Raw genomic sequence first — 19,209 nt, 5'->3', positions numbered from 1 at the left:
ATGTACATTGGAGAGCTAGGTATATGTCCTCAGAATTTTTAAAAGACTTTTGCGAATCACGGAGTAAATTCCAGACTAGATTCTTGTTTTGTAAATACTCAGAAAAAAGAAGTGGTGTGCATAAGAATCTGGTTTGGTTAACCAAGTTCAGAGACTTCATGTTAGACGAACTAAATTGTCTTGATGGACAGGAGTACTGGACTGGTAGATAAACGGAATATGTTTGATGTGGTATATCGAGGTTTCAGCAAGGCTTTGGCGAGCTACAGATGACAAGGTGATAATAAATTTAAATGGATTTGTCTGTAAGTGATTGAAAACTCAGTCCCAAAGGAAAATGAATGAGCCAGGAGCATTGTGGAGGGTAGTTCTACTGTACTTCGTGGCTTTGTCCTTGGGCCTATCTTGTTCAGTCAGTCTCCCTACCCAGCTTAAGATATATATTTTTTCCTGGGTATATTAGATTAAGACGATAATTGGGAAATACAGAAGAATACAAAGTAAAATATTCAAATAAATTGTTAAACTATATCTAGAGGTAACCACTATTTTTGTGTTTCATCCAAACTGTTCTATATGGTAGCTATGTTTCTCATGTGAAGAAAGCTATTGAAATAGTTTTCTATATTTTCATTTTGGATAGGGGGAATTGGGCCACACTTGGCAAAGCTCAGTGGCTCTGTGCTCAGTATGACCCTGAGCAGTGCTCAGGGGGATATATGTGGTGCCAGGGATGGAATTGGGGTCACCTGCATGAAAGGCAAGTGATTTATCTCCTATACTATCTCTCTAGCCCTTATATCTTTTGTTACTATGCTATAAATATTAAAAAAATGCTTTTTAACACCCAAACAATAGGCCATTATGTGTGTACTATAATTCATATGACCATGTCCCTATTGGTGGATACTTAGGTTTCCTTTCCATTTAAATTTTTGTTTTTCTCTGAATTGCCATTACTTCATTTTATTTTAATTTCATGATGTGGCTTCTTACCTGTGTATGCATGTATTTGTCTCCATTCCCACCGCTAAAGTTCCAGTGTCATTCCATTGTGGAAAAAGACTCTTCTACACTGCCTCCCACTGTCCCCTCCCCTCCCCCTCTGATAACTCCAATAGTTGTTGCTGAGTCTAGGAGAGAGTTTTGTTGGTTTTTTCTTACTAATTTATATGTTACACTTTGAGTAAAACCATCTAGTAATTGATTTTCACTTCCTGAATTTACTTAGCACTATCATTTCAGTTTCTATGTATTTTCCCCCAGAGGAGACAGTGTCATCTTTTTTTGTTTGTTTTTTTTTTGAGCTCTATCAGGAGGTACTTAAAGGTTACTCCCAGCTCAATGCTTGGGGTTGCCCCTGTTGGTGCTCAGGATACCATGCTCTGATCAGGGATTGAACCTGGGTCTAGGGCAGGCATGAGATGCATGCACACTAGCCCTTTGCGCTGTCTCTCTGGCCATGATCTTTTTCTTATTTCTGGGGCAGGGGGTGGGTATTTGGGCCACACCAGGCAGGGCTCAGACTTCTTGGCTCTTCTCAGCATGTGTGGGGGACTATATGGGTGCTGGGAATCAAAGTCATAGCTGTTAGCAAGGCTGGTGCCTTACCTACTGTGCTCTCACCCAGACTCTCATCTTTTAAGATGGCACGGTAGTACATGGACCACAGCTTCTTTATCCAGTCTAACGGTGATAGGAATTTAAGTTATTCTGTGTTTTGACTATTGTGAATCTCCGTTCTTTAATCCTATGAATAATACTTTGCTCAAATCTGCTTATATAAGACTTCCCTTGAATCTGGAATTATTCAAAATTGATCTTTGACATGCAACTATTGTGCTAAAGGGTAAGATATATCTTTAAGAATTGATAGATTTGGGGGCCAGAGTGATAGTACAGTGGTAGGGCGTTTGCCTTGCATGTGGCCGAACTGGGTTCCATCTCCGGAATCCCATATGGTTCCCCCAACACCGCCAGGAGTAATTCCTTAGTGCAGAGTCAGGAGGAACCCCTGAGCTTGGCTGGGTGTGACCCAAAAAGCAAAAAAAAATAATTTTGTCAAATTAGTCTCCATTTCCACCAAGTTTCTAATTTTTCTTTTTGGGGGTGCCACAGCTGTGCTCACGGAGTCAGGCCTATTGGGTAAAACTAGGCCTCGACCTACCCTTTGGAGTGCTTTGAGTTAAACCTGGCCTGAGTGTGTACAAGGAAAATGCCTTATTCACTGTACTTTTTCTTTGACCTGCCACAACATCTTCAATCATCTATTTGCGGGCAATTGTATAGTTTCTGTTTCTGGGCTCTTGTGTTTCATGTTGTATATCTTTTTGTGCTTATGTTATTATATTCTTTAGATAGATACCTGAAAGCAAAATTGCTGGATCATATAATTCTATTTTTTATGTGTTAAGGAGCTTCATACTATTTTTCCTTGTGGCTTGCACCAGTGTACATTCCCACTAACAGTCTGAGGCTTCTGTTTCCTCTGCACCCTTGCCAGCACTTCATGTTTCCTGTCTTTTGGATAATAGCCATTCCTGCAGTCATGAGATGGTATCTTATTGTGGTTTTGATTTACATTCCCCTAATAATAAGTGATGATGAACATTTTCATATGCTTGTTGGACAGCTGTATATCCTTTTTGGACAAGTGTCTATGAAGTTCCTCTGTATATTTTTCATCCAGATCAATTTTTTAAGTGTCTATTTGGGGACAGTGGTTTGGGCCACAGTGTCGGTGCTCAGGAAATACTCCTGCCTCTGTGCTCAGAGATCACTCCTGGTGAGGCTCAGGGAATCATCTGGGTTGTTGAAGATTGAACCTGGGTCAGCCATGTACAGAGCCTTATTCCATATAATTCCTCTGGCCCCTGATCTTTTTAGTTGTTGAGTTGTATGAGTTCTTGAGTATTAACTTCTGATGGATATATGATATGCCCCACCGATTCACTAAGAACCCTTTTCATTTTGTAACTTTTGAGGTCATACCTGGTGATGTTCAGGTCTTAATCCAGGCTCTGCACTTAAGGATCATTTTTGGCTGGTGGGGGGAACCATAGGGGATGCCGGGGACGAACCTGGGTCATCTGAGTGCAAGGCAAATATACCCGCTGTGCTATCACTCTGACCCCAAAGCTTTTTCATTTTGATGATAGTTTCTTTGGCTGTGCAGAAGTTTTTTTTTGTTTCGTGTAGTCCCATTGGTTTACTTTTGCCTTTGTTTTCCTTGCCACTGGAGTCAGAATCTCCAAAGACAATTGTAAAGGCTAATGTTAGCATATTGCCTACTTATTCTTAGCACTGTATCACTGTCATCCTGTTGCTCATCGATTTGCTCGAGCGGGCACCAGTAACATCTCCGTTGTGAGACTTGTTACTGTTTTTGGCATATTGAATACACCGCAGGTCGCTTGCCAGGCTCTGCCGTGTGGGCCAGATACTCTTGCCAGGCTCTCTGAGAGGGACTGAGGAATCGAACCCAGGTCGGCCTCGTGCAAGGCAAACACCCTATCCACTGTGCCTTGCACTCCATCCTGTAATCATGCTTAAAAATATTTTCAAGTTTCAGATCCAAATCTTCTGAATTAGTTTTTGTGTATGGTGTGAGGCAGTGGTGTAGTTTCATTTTCTTGCAAGTGGTGTTCCTAGGACCATTTAAAACTAATTAATTGTTCATTTTATTTTCTTTTGGTTTGGGGCTATACCCAGTGCTCAGGGCTTACTTCTTGCTCTGTGGTCAGAAATCACTCCTGGTAGTGCTTAGGTGACTATATGCGATGTTGGGATTGACTGTTATGCAAGGCATGCACCATAACATCTGTGCTAACTCTCTAGCCTTCTAGCATCATTTATAAATTTTTTTTGTTTCAAATATTGTTTGAATATATTATAAATATAGTATTATTGTTTAATATGTGTAGTGCTGTTGCACCACACCTACCCTAGCACCATTTGTTGAGGATTTTCCTTCTGTCCTTAATGTTCTTGGCTTTTTTTGTTGTTTGTTTTTTTGTTTGTTTTTGGGCCACACCTGGTGGTGCTTAGGAAATGAATCCAAGTCAATCACATGACCTGCTGTACTATACCTCCAGCCCCTTCCTTAGTTTTCTCAGCAATATCTTTGTTGCCTATGTTCTTCAACACTGCTCTCTAAGCAGCCCCCGGTTCTTGCTATGCTTTTCTCTATGTCTCTCCTTTTTTTTTACTTTTATTTTTTAATTTTTTAATAAGAATTTTATTTTATTGAATAACCATGTGGAAAATTACAATGCTTTCAGGCTTAAGTCTTAGTCATACAATGCTGAGACAACCATCCCTTCACCAGTGCCCATATCCCACCACCAAAAAAAAACTACAGTACACCTCCCATCCTGCCCACCCCTGCACCCCCCCACCCCGCCTTGTAACTGATAAATTTCACTTTACTTTCTATTTACTTTGGTTACATTCAATATTTCAACACAAACCTCACTATTATTATTAGGAGCACCCCACTAGAGTCAGACCTGTTGTGAAGAGAAATGAGGTTTTGGATTTCTGTACTTTAACAACTAAGTCCAGGGAGATTTCTTCTGGATATTGGATCATTGCAAGCTTGGAAACCCCATCTGTGGTCGTCATAATATGGCGGTGCCCACGCCCTTCATCCCCGGGAAGGGAGAGGTGAGATAGAGAAATACCTTTCCCCTCCTGGGCGGGCATGGGGTCGAGGCTTAGTTCTCAGGCTGGAGACATTCTGCAAGGAGCTGCCCATGCCGAAAGTGGTTTAGCTGGGTCTGGATTCATGCTCGTGCAGCTGCGGAGAGGCCGCACACGCGTGCGGCCCCCGGGATCACATCTCAGCAGCGGCCTATGCCTCTCCTTTTAACCCTCATTTATTTTTTGGTTTTTGGGTTAACCCTGGCTGTGCTCTAGTCTTACTCCTTGCTCTGTGCTTGAGGATCACTTCAGGTGGAGCTGAAGGGGACCATATGGGGTGCATAGGATAGAACCCCAGTCAGCTGTGTGCAAGGCTAGCACCCTACTCACTGTACTATCTCTCAGGCCCCTGTTCTTGGCTTCTTTTTGGGGGGTTCAGGCGGTTGCACATTGTGTATGAATTTATTTCTGGGCTTTCAGTTCTGTTCCATTAATCTGTGTGCCTGCTTTTTATTCCAATTTCACACTGCTTTGTAGAATAGAAGTCAGAATGTGATACCTCCATTGGTGAGGGGGTGGGGCGGATTTGGGTCACACATGGTGGTGTTCAGGGCTTGCTGTTGACTCTGCTCTCAGAGATCACGTCTGGTGGTGGGGATCAAACCCTGGTTTACCACATGCAAGGCCTTACCTGCTATTTTGTCTCTGTGGCCCAATACCTCATTTTTGTTCTCTGTTCTCAGAATTGTTGTGGTTATTTTAGGATCTTTTGTGAATTTTTACAGTTTTTAAAAATTAAATATTAAGGCAACATGATGTATGTAGTTATTCATAGTTGAATTTCAGGAGTATAATATTCCAACACCAATTTTATCACCAGTGTTATATTCCCTCCATCATTGTCCCAGGTTCCCTCCCGCCCTCAGTTTGCCCCCTTGGCAGGCATGTTTTTTTTAAGTTTGGTTCCATACAAATTATGGTATTATTCTATCACTGTCACTGTCACTGTCATCGCGTTGCTTATTGATTTGCTCGAGCAGGCGCCAGTAACGTCTCCATTGTGAGACTTGTTGTTACTGTTTTTGGCATATCAAATACGCCACGGGTAGCTTGCCCGGCTCTGCCGTGGGGGTGAGATGCTCTCTGTAGCTTGCCAGGCTCTCCAAGAGGGGTGGAGGAATCAACCCAGGTTGGCTGCATGCAAGGCAAACGCCCTACCCGCTGTGTTATCGCTCCAGTCCAGAATTGTTCTATAAACTTGAAAAATGTCACTGATACTTTGATTGTTATTGCATTGAATTTGTATGTAGCTTATTAGGTAAAATATATCTGTTGCTATGTTTACTCTTCTAATTTATGCATATCACATATCTTACCATTTCCCTTGTATTGTGCACTTATTTTATCAGTATCTTAGAGTTTGCAGTGTGCAGAAGAAACTGTCTTATAATTTCATCTCTTAGGCTCCTTCTTGGGTGTGTCATTCTCTTTGTTGTTTTTAAGTGGGATTTTCTTTTTATTTATTTATTTATTTATTTATTTATTTATTTATTTATTGCTTTTTGGGTCACACCCAGCAATGCTCAGGGGTTACTCCTGGCTTTGCACTCAGGAATTACTCCTGGCGGTGCTTGGGGGACCATATGGGATGCTGGTGATCGAACCCGGGTCGGCCGCGTGCAAGGCAAACGCCCTACCCGCTGTGCTATCGCTCCGGCCCCTAAGTGGGATTTTCTTGATTTGTTTTTCTTCTAGTCAATATTTGCATATATAAATAAAACAAGGCTGAAGATATTGGAGCTAAGGTGCTTGACTTGCACATTTTTAACCCTGGTTCTATCTCTGGCAATGGATATCATCCCTGAGCACTACCTAAGCCCAGAATTGGGAATTAAACCGAACACCACCACGTATGGCCCAACCCTCCCCTGCAAAAAGAGAAGCTACAGGTTTTTGTATGTTGACATATTGGGGTATTTGGGCCCCATCTGATGGTAGTCAGTACTTACTTCTGCCACTGAACTTAGGGATCACTCCTGGAGGTGCTCAGGGGACCATATAGGGTGCTGGGAATTGAACCCAGGTCAGCTGGGGTGCAAGAAAATGTCCTATTTGCTGTACTATTGCCCGTGTATAGATTTTTGTATCCTTCTACTTTACCCATTCTTTCTAATACTTTTTCCAAATCTCTGTGAATTTGATAGATAAAAATATTATTTAATTTGCATTGCTTTTGGGCTGGAGTGATAGCACAGCGGGTAGGGCATTTGCCTTGCGTACGGATGACCCGGGTTTGATTCCCAGCATCCCATATGGTCCCCTGAGCATGGCCAGGGGTAATTCCTGAGTGCAGAGCCAGGAGTGATCCCTGAGCATTGCTGGGTGTGACCAAAAATGAAAAAAAAATGCATTGCTTTTGTTAACCATAGAATCAAATATTTTGTGTTTTTTAAATTTACTCATATAGTTTTATTGTTAAAATAATATTGGCTTATAAGTATAAATTGTGGTCTTATATGCTAACATATATTATCTTTCCCTAAACTCTATGTCTCATGAGGTTATAACTCCATTTTCACTTGAGTTATATACATTTGCATGGTGGGTGGATGATTATTTTGAACTCCAAGTTCAGAAATGGCAGCTCAGAAATGGCAAGTGAGAGCTGTAAGGGATTAAGATTTCAGCACTTGCCCTTCTTTAACACTTGGCCTTACCACCTGTAATATGTCTTTGGACCTGGAGAAAGCTTATATTCTTTTTTTTTTACATTACTCTTGAGGGCTCAGAACTTGAGAATTTCAGAGTGGAGGCTTGTTCTTTCAGAGATCTTTATAGAAATTTATATACTAAATAAAATGCTGCTGAGTCAACAAGAGTGCTGATTACCATGCTAAACTTTGAAAAGGGAACAAAGTACACTTACACTTTTGTAAAGGTAATGACATCATCACAAATTTAAGGCAATAGATCTTAAAAGGGAAGAGGTAATGTTGGTTCTGGAAAACATGTTAGAAGAAGAATGGTTAAGGAAGTAACAATATTTAGACTGCAGAAGAGAGAACGTATATTGAGGATATGGTGAACATTCTCTACTATGACTAATATACAGGGGGAAATTAGATGTATATATGTATCCCTGGGATGATATTACAGTGAGTAACATACTTGCCTTGCACACTGATGACCTGGGTTTGATTTCCAACACTTCCCCCCTCTGGCCCTCCCGGAGTGATTGCTGAGTGGAGCCAGGAGGAACCCCTAAACGTCACTGGGTGTGGCCCAAAAGTAATACATGAAAATGTCTGCTTTCTACATAAGTGGTATATAAAGAAACAGAATGGGAATAACAAATGGAAAAAAATCCATAAAATCCCACCAGAACATGAGAGCTGGTTTATAGAACTGAGCTTACCAAGTCTGCGTGGAGAATAGGGCATGGTTGGGAGGGAACCCTGAGACAGTGGTGAGGGGAGTGGACACTGGTGGAGGATGTGCTGTTGGAAAGTTGATTGCATGAAACCCTATCATTAGCAGTATTTTAAATGATTGTGCTTTGAATTAAAAATGATATCTAGGGGCCGGAGTGATAGCACAGCGGGTAGGGCGTTTGCCTTGCACGCAGCCGACCTGGGTTCAATCACCGGCATCCCATATGGTCCCCCGAGCACTGCCAAGAGTAATTCCTGAGTGCAAAGCCAGGAGTAACCCCTGAGCATCGCTGGGTGTGACCCAAAAAGCAAAAAAAAAGTGATATCTATTCTACCTCCAATGTATTTCTTGTTTCTTATCTCTTCCTTCTGTTCTCCATTGCCTCATAATATGTTAGGCCACTGAGGTTACTGTCTAGTAGAATAGCTTCCTGGTCTTTGTTATCTTGTTTTCTGTCATCCATTCTTCTACAAGCTCAAAATAATTCCTACCTCCAACCTAGTTTTTTTTTTCCATTTGTTTTCTTTTCTACTTTTTTTTCAGTGTCAGGAATTGAATCCAGGCCTTCACACATTAAAATCAAGTGCTGTTAACTCTCAGCCAGCCACCTCACAGTCCTCTAACATGATTTATTACACGTCACTCTGCAAACACTTAGCAAGGGTTTCCATAGTCTGCCAAGAAAAATTCTCCCTCAAGTTCTTTTTGTTTTATTTTATTGTTTTGGTATGAGGGGTCGCACACCCAACTGTGTTCGGGAATTACTTCTTACAATGCTCAGGGATCACTCCGGGCGGTGCTTGGGAGACCATATGTGGTGCCAGGGATCTAACAGGGGTTAGTCACCTGCAAGGCAAGCCCTCTACTCACTATGCTGTCTTTCTGGCGCTCTCTCAAATTCTTATAATCTGGCCCCCAAAGGAAGAGAACCTTCTGGAACATCCCCTTCACTTATTTTTTGTTAGCTTGTTTGGGGGCCACATCTGGTGTTGCTTAGAACTTGTCTTGGGGGACCGTATGGGGTGCTGGGAAATTGAACCCTGGTGAGCAAAGCAATTCTATTACCCGCCGTACTTCTGCTCTAGACCCTTTCTCTTATTAGTAGACCGGAAACTGCTCCAGCTATTCCCTGCTCTTTCACTTACTTGTTTTCTGGGCCACACCAAGTGGTGGTCCTCAGGGCTTAGTCTTGGCTTTGTGCTCAGGCCTTTCAGGTCATTCAGGCCGTGAGGTTACTGTCTATACTAGGGGACGATATGGGGTACGACCAATCAAACTTGGGTCAGCCGTGTGCTAGGCAAGCACCCCACTTGCTGTACTATCACTCCAGCCCTTCTGTGACTTCTTCAAATGGAAGAGAACCCATTCTATCTCCTGCTGTTTTAGAGACCAAAGTTAGAAGTAGCTGGCAAAAGATATGGCTCTCAACTTATGGTCACATGTGATCCATTATGCCCAATAATTATTAGGAAGCTTCATGGCTTTGGACATGTTTTGATTGGTACTAGAGTGTTACCTGGTTTGGATGCAACAGAAACAGGGACTATGTATAATAGAGGCTTGAGAGGGCTAAGCAAAAAGAAAGCTCTGTTTTTCTGTTATCAAGAAACATTACTACACATGAGAAACCACATTTATTCTCCTCATAGTAGCCAAGATTATATACACACACCTGAAAACATCATTTACTTAAAATCTTTCAGTTACTTCTTCCCATTACTCTTAATATGAGAGCAAAAATCCTTATAGTGTATGACGTCTTGTACGACATAACCCCTGACTGCCTCCCAAGTTTCACCTGCCTGCATCCAATTTCCTGTGATCCACACATTTTACATCCTTTCTTGTACTTGTTTCTTCTGTTTGGAAAACTTTCTTTTAGTCATCCTCCCATTAGCTTAATTCTTTTTTTTTAAAATTTTTTATTGAGTCACCATGTGGAAAGTTACAAAGTTTTCAGGTTTAAATCTCAGTTATACAATGCTTGAATACTCATCCCTTCACCAGTGCTCATATTCCACCACCAAGAATCCCAGTATACCATTAGCTTAATTCTTAAAGGCAAATCTTAAAGTACTCTTTTCTCTGGGGAAACTTTTTTTTTTGCTTTTTGGGTCACACCCAGCAATGCACAGGGGTTATTCCTGGCTCTGCACTCAGGAATTACTCCTGGCGGTGCTCAGGGGACCATATGGGATGCCGGGGATTGAACCCGGGTTGGCCGCGTGCAAGGCAAACGCCCTACCCGCTGTGCTATCAGCCCCCTCTCTGGGGAAACTTTGCTAATAACTATCCAGTGTCAAAAAATTCCAAATAGATGAGATCATTCTGTGAGTTCTTCTCAGAATTTTCTTCATAACATCTGCCCCAATTGTAATTAAAATTGTAAGGAAATAGTTGTTTGTTTCTCAATTGTAATTTCGAGGATTTCTTTTCTTATCTTGGGGGGATTTACCTGGCAGAGCTGGGGGGCTATTTCTGGTTCGGTTCCTGGGATCGCTCTCAGGGATGCTCAGAGGATCATGAAGTGCTGGGATCGAAACTAGGGTTTCTCCATTCAAAACATGTGTTCACTCAGCTAAGCTCTTTCTGGTCCTGTGAATTGTTTTGTTTGCCTTTACATCCCCATCAGGTCTCCCAGTGCCTGGCACACAGTAGGCATTGGGTAAATGTTGGAATAACTGAATGAATAAAATATCTGGAATGAGAAAAGAAAGGTGGCAAACAATAGAAAGGATGTCTAGTGACAAGTAGGGTAGAAAATTACATAAGGGTCTGAAAAGGTCTGACTGTATACCTGGGCTCCAGACAAGTTACTTCCAAAGATACTTCACAAGGGATGGGATAGATTGGAAATGACAGTAGGGTAGTTGTTGCAGTTTGTGTAAAGGTATTTGCAGTATTTTATTTCTTTGCTAATCTTAAATTGCTGTGGATTATTGGAGTGGAGGATACAAATGAAAGTTGTAGGATGGCTTTCCAAATAAGAATCTAAATTGAGGGGCTGGAGCAATAGCACAGCAGGTAGGGCGTTTGCCTTGCAGATGGCCGACCTGGGTTCGATTCCCAGCATCCCATATGGTCCCCTGAGTACCGCCAGGAGTAATTCCTGAGTGCATGAGCCAGGATTAACCCCTGTGCAATTCCAGGTGTGATCCAAAAAGCAAAAGCAAAAAAAAAAAAAAGAATGTAAATCGAGGGGCTGGGTTTAGTGAGTAGGGTACTGGCATTGCACGACGCCAACCTAGGTTCAATCCCTGGCACCTCATATGATCCCCAGAGTCCCACCATGAGTGATCCCTGAGCACAGAGCCAGGTGAAACACTGGGCACCACTGGTTGTGGCCCCAAAACAAACAAAAAAGACTTCCTGCCCTCTAAGAGCTCCAGGGTCGCCATTTTCTAGAAGCCAGCAAGAAGCACCATCTCCCACGTGGCCACGATTCAGACACACACAGGAATCTCGGACAGGAGCAACCTGCGGCAGTCCTTCAGTCCCTAATTATTAAGATCTTAGAATTCCTAAAGCGCAGCTGCTTTCCCGGCCGCGCCACATTATATTATGTCCATAATTAGCAATATAAAACATATTGTCTAGAAATTGTATTTTTGGCAGATATAAGGGGAGGTAGGACTGGTCTCGAAATATCGAAGGTAACATCAAAGTTCAAACATGAAATTTTTGTTACTGTATCTCATGGTAAATTAATTAAAAAAATAAAAATAAAAAGATCTAAACTGAATTAGCATTTGGAGGGCCTAGGAGGAGAAAATCAGTTAGGACAGTATAGCAGTGGTCCAGAGAAGAGATGTGAATGAAGGCAAGACACGATAGGAGAAAATGAGTAGAGAAAATCATCAGTAATGCAATAAAAGAAGGAATGGAGGGAGGGATGGAAGGAGGGAGGGAGGGAGGGGGATAGGAAGAAAGGAAGGAAGGAAGGAAGGAAGGAAGGAAGGAAGGAAGGAAGGAAGGAAGGAAGGAAGGAAGGAAGGAGGGAGGGAGGGAGGGAGAGAGGGAGGGAGGAAGGAAGGAGGGAGGGAGGGAGAGAGGAAGGAAGGAAGGAAGGAAGGAAGGAAGGAAGGAGGGAGGGAGGGAGGGGGGAGGGAGGGAGGGAGGGAGGAAGGAAGGAAGGAAGGAAGGAAGGAAGGAAGGAAGGAAGGAAGGAAGGAAGGAAGGAAGGAAGGAAGGAAGGACATGAGCCCCAATGGAGGAATTGCTGTTGTGTGCAGGGAAAAGGGGGTGTTGTTTAGAGTCACAGCATAGTTTGGGATGAAGTTATCAAATACAAGGAAGCCAAGTGGTCATTTAAATGTCATTATTCATCTAGGGCATGCCCAGTCCTTTGAGAGGGAAACTATGTTTTCTAACTGCATAATTGTACCCTGCTTTTAAATAATAGAACAATTGGAGGGGAAAGGCTTCACATAATGGTTTCACTCCATTTTTTTTTTGCATGAAGTCTGTGATTAGATCGAGCCAGAGGGTATTATGTTGAGTGGTCAGTCAGAAGGAGAAGGACAGGTGCTGAATGACCTCTCATGTGGGAAATTTAGTAAGGGAACAACGAGTGGCTAAAGGGAATAGAATTGGAGAGTCTGCCGAACTTAGCTTAGCCTTGGGAGAGGGCTGGATAGGAGGAGTGCTTGGGACCCTGGCGGAGGGAAGCGGGCACTCTAGTGGCAGATGTGGGGGTGGAATGGCACTGTGCCTTAACTGTACTGTCTCTTTGGCCTCAAGTTGGAATATGATTGAATAAATGAAGGTCTGTCCATAATATGGAATAATGGGCGTTCGCCTTTCACGTGGCTGACCCGAGTTCGATTCCTCCGCCCCTCTCAGAGAGCCCGGCAAGCTACCGAGAGTATCGAGCCTGCACGGCAGAGCCTGGCAAGCTACCCGTGCGTATTGGATATGCCAAAAAGAGTAACAGTAAGGGGCTGGAGCGATAGCACAGCGGGTAGGGCGTTTGCCTTGCACGCGGCCGACTCGGGTTCTAATCCCAGCATCCCATATGGTCCTCTGAGCACCGCCAGGAGTAATTCCTGAGTGAAGAGCCAGGAGTAACCCCTGTGCATCGCCGGGTGTGACCCAAAAACCAAAAAAAATTAAAAATTAAAAAGAACAAGAAAACATTAAAAAAAAGAGTAACAGTAAGTCTCTCAATGAGAGACGTTGCTGGTGCCCGCTCGAACAAATCGATGAGCAACAGGATGACAGTGAAATAGCATGTACATGGAAGCAAGTCTGGAAGAATTCATGGAAAGCATTAGTTACATAAAGGAGGGGCTGGGGAAATAGAGGAATGCCTAAGATACAGGATTAAAAATGATATGCTACTTTTATAATAAAAATAGTATAACCTAGGGGCTGGAGGGAAAGCACAAAGGTGCCCCGTGTATGCCTGGCATGTGAGAGCACTGGGTTTGATCCTGGCTCCTCAGCGTTCCCTGAGCAATGCCAGGAGAGACCCCCCCCCAGGCTTGGCGTCTGGAGTTGCCCATTGACTGCTGGGTAGGGACCAAACGTCAAAAACATGTAAACTCGTTGTCTGGGGAGGCACATTGAACTGAGCCCTCTGTAGCACTTTAACTTCTCCAGCAATTTGCGGTTGCAGCTGTACTGATATTATCATTTTTTTCTTTTTTTGGGGGGGAGGGGTAGGAAGAGCTTTCTAACACACTTGTCCTACCTTCCTTTGGAGATACATTGCAGTATACTGTACCTTTTCCCTGCAGCTATGAAGCAAAATCCAAAACTCAAGTTTGCAAGTGAAGACCAGCAGTTTCCAATTTTATTGAGCATTAGAATCACCTTGATGTTTATCAAAGTGCTGATTCCTTTGCCTACTCAGTAGGTCATTGTATCTGGGATAAGATCCAAAATTCTGATCTTTCCAGGCCAGAGAGTTAGTAAAGGGGATCTAGGCACTTGCTTTGCACATGGCCAATTGGGTTCTATCTCTGGCACCACTTACAAGCACCACCAGTGTGGCCCCCAAACCCAAAAACAAAAAATACCATCATCTTTTAAAGATCTATGATCTTTCCTCTGTAATTAGTGAGGATTTCAATCATAGGTGTGGATGAGTAATTGTGCTCCCTCTCTCCACTCTCTCTTTGATTTGGGGTCCACATCCAGAGGTGCCCTGGGTATGTTCTCGGGACTTAATCCTGGCTTTGTGCTCAGGGATCTCTCCTGGTGGATTCAGGGGACTATATGGGTGCTGGGGATTGAACCTGGGTTGGCTGCATGCAAAGCAAAGACCCTTCCCCTTTCCTGCATCCCTTTCCTTCCCTTCATTTCTCCTTCCCCTTCTGCTTTCCCTTCCCCTCCTCCTTCTATTCTGTCATGTTCTCTTTTGTGGGAGGTGTTGGCCCACACCCAGCAATGCTCAGGGGTGACTCCTAGCTCTGCAGTCAGGAGTCACTCTTGGTGGTAGTTGGTGGACCCTATGGAGGCTGGGGATTATACACTAGTAGGGTGCTTGCCTTGATTGCTATTATCTCTCTGGTCCCTTCTGTTGTGTTCTTAGTTGTGATGATCACATACACTTAGCTGTAGTCCACCAGAGGTATTTGTTGTGCGGCCACTGGTTGCTGTGAGGCAGTTTAGGTAGGCAGAACTTGCAAGGTCTTACATGCAAGACAGCATCTTTACCACTAGGCCACAGCCTAGTGAAGCTTTTGTCCTTAGAAAATGAAGTCTCTAGGGACAGATAGAGGATGACTGCATTTATTTGTGGTATAGAGAATAACAGTATGGCACTGATATCCAATGCCAGGGAAAACAGGCCAGGAGGACTGTCAATGGTTGGCCAATGGTGTGGGAGATGGAGGGTAGTTAAGTTAGAGGAGGATCCATTATGACAATACTAATAGGAAATGATCACTCTGGACAAGAACTGAGTGTTGAAAGCAGGTAAAGGGATATACATGATAACTTTCCAGCATCTGTATCACAAACCGTAATTCCTAAAATGAGAGAGAAAGAGAGAGAGAGAAGAGAGATGTGCCTGCCGTAGAGGCAGGCTGGAGGGGGTGGCTTTAAGTGGTGTGAAGGAAACTAGGTACACTGGGGCGAGAAAATTACACTGGTGAAGGGATGGGTGTTGGAACATTGTATGACAAACGTAATCATGAACAATTTTGTAATGCTCTATCCCACGATGATTCAATTAAAAAAAAGAGAAAATGAAATCTCTCATATTCAGATTGCGGTGCTATCTTTTTTTTTTTTTGCTTTTTGGGTCACACCTGGCTCTGCACAGGGGTTACTCCTGGCTCTGCACTCAGGAATCACCCCTGGCCGTGCTCAGGGGACCATATGGGACGCTGGGATTTGAACCCGGGTCAGCCGCGTGCAAGGTAAACGCCCTATCCGCTGTGCTATCTCTCCAGCCCCTCAGTGCTATCTTTTTAAAGACTATTCCGAATTGTTAGAATTTATTTTATTTGTTATGTACAAAGTCTGTTAGCCAGATGCCCACTTTGGGTGATTAACATTTCAAAAGGGTGTTTAAAAACCATGTAACCCCCCTCTACTCCAAATTTTAACGTTGGGAACAAAAGGTAAATTGGAATACATCTTAACTAACTCAGGCCAGTAGTACTGTTGGTAGGGTGTTTGCCTTGCATTCTGCTGACCTGCGTTCAGTCCCCAGCATCCCATTTGGTCCCGCAAGCACCACCAGGAGTAATTCCTGAGTGCAGAGCCAGGAGTAACCTCTGAGTATTGCCAGGTGCGACCCGAAACCAAAACACTGAAATGGAAAAAAAACCCTCCATCTTAACCTTTCTATGCCCTCAGTGAAGCTGGCAGCATTCACTTTTATAAACCGTTGGGTTTATTGGTTTGAGAGCAGAAGCACTGACTTGGGCCCCGTTTCTCATGTGCTCTTCATTTACTCAACAGTCATTTATTCAGAGGCAGCTCTGCCTCTTGGACATTAGATAACTCTACCAATAGCAAACGGAGACCTGGACTCTGGGGGAAAATGAGTAAAACTGAGTTGGATAGATTTGCAGTCTTAGTGGCACTAAAAATAAAGTGGAATCCTTAAAGCTAAAACTTGGTATTTGTTCGGAATTCTGTTTCCCGTGTGTGCATGCGTGGACTGTGCCAGGGATCGAAAACAGGTCCTCCACATGCAGCGTGGGTCATCAGCCAGCAAACCACAACTCCAGTCCTTGATTGGTCCCTTTGTTTCAGCATTTTCAACCTTGCATTAGGAGCTTGGAGGAGAAAAACGGTGGTTTGGTGGTTTTCAAAAAAATTAATTTTAGCTGCTACAATTTACGATTTTACACTATTGACAATGCTAGGTTTTCTTGAATACAGCATTCTCCAGTGTCACTTCCCTCCCACCAGTGTCCTTATCCTTTGACCCTTGCCACAGGGTCCCCTCTGATTCACCCACTCCCCGTCCCTGCCCCAACACCCCCCATCCCGCCACCTTTTTTAAAGAGGATTTTAATTTTATTTTCTTCTTCTGGCTTTTTGGGTCCCACCAGGCAATGCCCGGGTGTTACTCCTGGCTTGCACTCAGGAATTACTCCTGGCTGTGTGCTCAGGGATGCCAGAGATCAAACACAGGTCGGCTGTGTGCAAGGCAAACGCCCAAACGCCCTACCTTCACTACTATTGCTCCAGCCTCTCTAAAGGGTTTTTAAAGAAACATAGTTACTAAGCAACTTCCCTAACCTGTTGCTAAGTTGAAGTTCAGTGGACAGTGGATAAGTCAGTTCCAAAGAAGGAATATAAATCAATTGTCAGAGAGAACATGGCTTAGGATTTATTTCCTGAAGGTGTATTTCCCCCCTGGGTTCAGTGCTTCTTGCTGCCTTAAATCTGATCTTCCCAAGTAAGTATTTCCGGGTTAGAAATCTTTGCTTTACCCAGTTATGTCAGCCTATGAGTTTGGAGTTGAATCACGAAGGGCCCCGGTGGGGGGCTGAGCCCCGCTGTGACTGGAGGTGACCGCACTCCCCATTGGCTCTGTCTCGGAAAGCGCAGGGTCTCTGCGACACTGGGCACCTCGCTCTGCCTTTAGATTGGGATGCCTCGTTGATACTGATGTTGTCTTCTAACTCAGAGCAGGGACTTTGTCCAGCTGCTGTCTTCCTCCCTCCCCCAGGCATTATTTAATGGGTGAGTCATGGACTTAACTGCTTCCTGTTGAATTTCAGGCACTGGAGTAGGTAATGAGGACAAATCACCATAATACCAGTGCACCATGAATGAAAGTGCACTTGAATTTAACCAGTTGGCTTCATTGGGGCTGGAGGGAACAAAAAAATTATCCAGAAGCGTTTATTCGCCTCAGTTGAAACTCCTTTATCACCTCCTTAGGTTCTTTAGCATTTCCCTTTATATCCAGCTGAAGGTCAGGTTGCTTTGCCGAGAGAAGGGGGAGGGGAGCGTCAGGTGTTGGAACAGGTGTTTTGTTTTCTGCCTGTAGAGTCATACACACTAGATGGGGTTGCTTCATGCCAGCCCTGAGTGGCTCATGGAAGTGCTTTTGTGGAATTCGTTTCTCCCGAAAATGTGTTTATTTTTAAAAGAAGTTCTCCAACCTTCAAACTTGGGTAAAAATTTTGGCTTCCTTAAAAATCAGCTTGTTTCATGATGCCCAAAAGTAGAGAGAGAGTATGGGGAATACTGTCTGCCTTAGAGGCAGGGGGAGGGTGGGAAAGGGGGGTATACCCGGAATATTGGTGGTGGGGAATGTGCACTGGTGGAGGGATGGGTGTTTGATCATTGTGAGATTGTAACCCAAACATGAAAGCTTGTACCTATCTCATGGTGATTCAATAAAATAAAAAAAAATCAGCTTGTTCGAGTGAAGGATACCTGTCTGACATTTCCCCAGTCTTGCCTCAGAGATCACTCATTTTTTACGAGGCAGTTATAGACCTGAAAATGGTGTATAAATGTGTGTGTATTAAATGTGGATATCGTGTTTCAATTACAGCAAAGCAGCCCTTGGAAAAAGGGTTTTATAACCGCATGCCTAGAGTTATTTTTTTATTAAAACTGATTTTGGGTTTTTTTGCATATGCATTTTTTAATTAATTGAGGGAACAGTAGTTTATAGGAATGCAAATGTTAACGTTTTAGAGGAATATTGTTATCATCTCAGGTATGTCCGCCCTCCTCACCAAATGTCAGGTTTTCTTAAATTGGTTTTAAGTCTGTAGTCACTTTTCCAGAAGCCGGGTATGGATTTAGGAGCCCGGTAATGACGTGATTTTGGTGAGCGGTGTCCGCAAGGCTTCTCGGTCTAGGCAGATCTATGCTTTCCTGCTGCGTTCTTATTGAGGTGAATAGAAGCTGTTAAAAGAGAAGTAACTCACAAGAACTTTGTTAGCTCATCTGAGTGTGAGGTTTGGCTGGTTCGTTTTCACTTTTGTATCTATTTGAGTTGCCCCCTGTCCCAACAACAACAACAACAAAATCCCCATCTAGAAACACATTGTCTTTCTTGCTTAACATTGATATAATGGCCGCAGGTCCTTTCCACCCCCCAGCCTCCCTCCCCCCAGCCTCCCCCCCACCCATCCTGCATGGCTGAGCCATCTGTTCAGTGATATCTACTTTTTGGGAAAGTCTCCTTTCCCATCTGCTCTCCTTGGGCCTTAGTGCCCGCCCCGGAGCTTTATGAAAGCTGCAGCTGAGCGCGTGTACAGTTGTTTTTTAAGGCTCAGTGGGACTTCCAGGCAGATGAAAGCTGTTTCCCATTGTATATGTCCAAGCGACTCCTTTTTCAGGTGTACTCTTTCCTTGTGTTGAGGAGGTGGGGGTGGGTGGAGAGATGCCTGTTTTTCTATACGAGGGGGAGGGACTCTGCTTATCTAAGCAAAGGTTAACTAAGTTGTCGCGAGCCAAGTGTCCTCTTGGCTTCTTGGCCACCGATCTGCTGACTTGGTGTGGCTCCTTGGGTTCATTTTCCTTGTCCTTGTTCTTGTCTCCCCGACAGAGTATAGTCGCTTTGAATCCAAGATCCATGACTTGCGAGAACAAATGATGAACAGCAGTATGAGCTCTGGGTCCGGGTCGCTCCGCACCAGCGAGAAGAGGTCCTTGTATGTCAGGTAAGCTGTCCTCAGCGCTCCAGATCTGGTGCTGTGGGCCGCA

At 43.8% G+C, this 19,209-nt stretch overlaps 1 protein-coding gene across 4 annotated transcripts in view; it reads left to right on the top strand.

Moving 5' to 3' along the window:
• Nucleotides 1–19,209, top strand: part of DLG3 (discs large MAGUK scaffold protein 3) — a 77,057-nt gene that overhangs the window by 20,220 nt on the left and 37,628 nt on the right. For all 4 annotated transcript variants that reach the window (XM_012934325.2, XM_055120252.1, XM_004615758.2 and 1 more), the window contains one exon: nt 19,052–19,166. In XM_012934325.2, coding sequence (XP_012789779.1) covers nt 19,052–19,166 — 115 coding nt within the window. The remainder of the gene's footprint in view (nt 1–19,051; nt 19,167–19,209) is intronic.

The sequence above is a fragment of the Sorex araneus genome, chromosome X (assembly GCF_027595985.1).
Source record: "Sorex araneus isolate mSorAra2 chromosome X, mSorAra2.pri, whole genome shotgun sequence".
NCBI classification, from domain to species: domain Eukaryota; kingdom Metazoa; phylum Chordata; class Mammalia; order Eulipotyphla; family Soricidae; genus Sorex; species Sorex araneus.
This window is presented reverse-complemented; position numbering and strand designations above follow the sequence as displayed.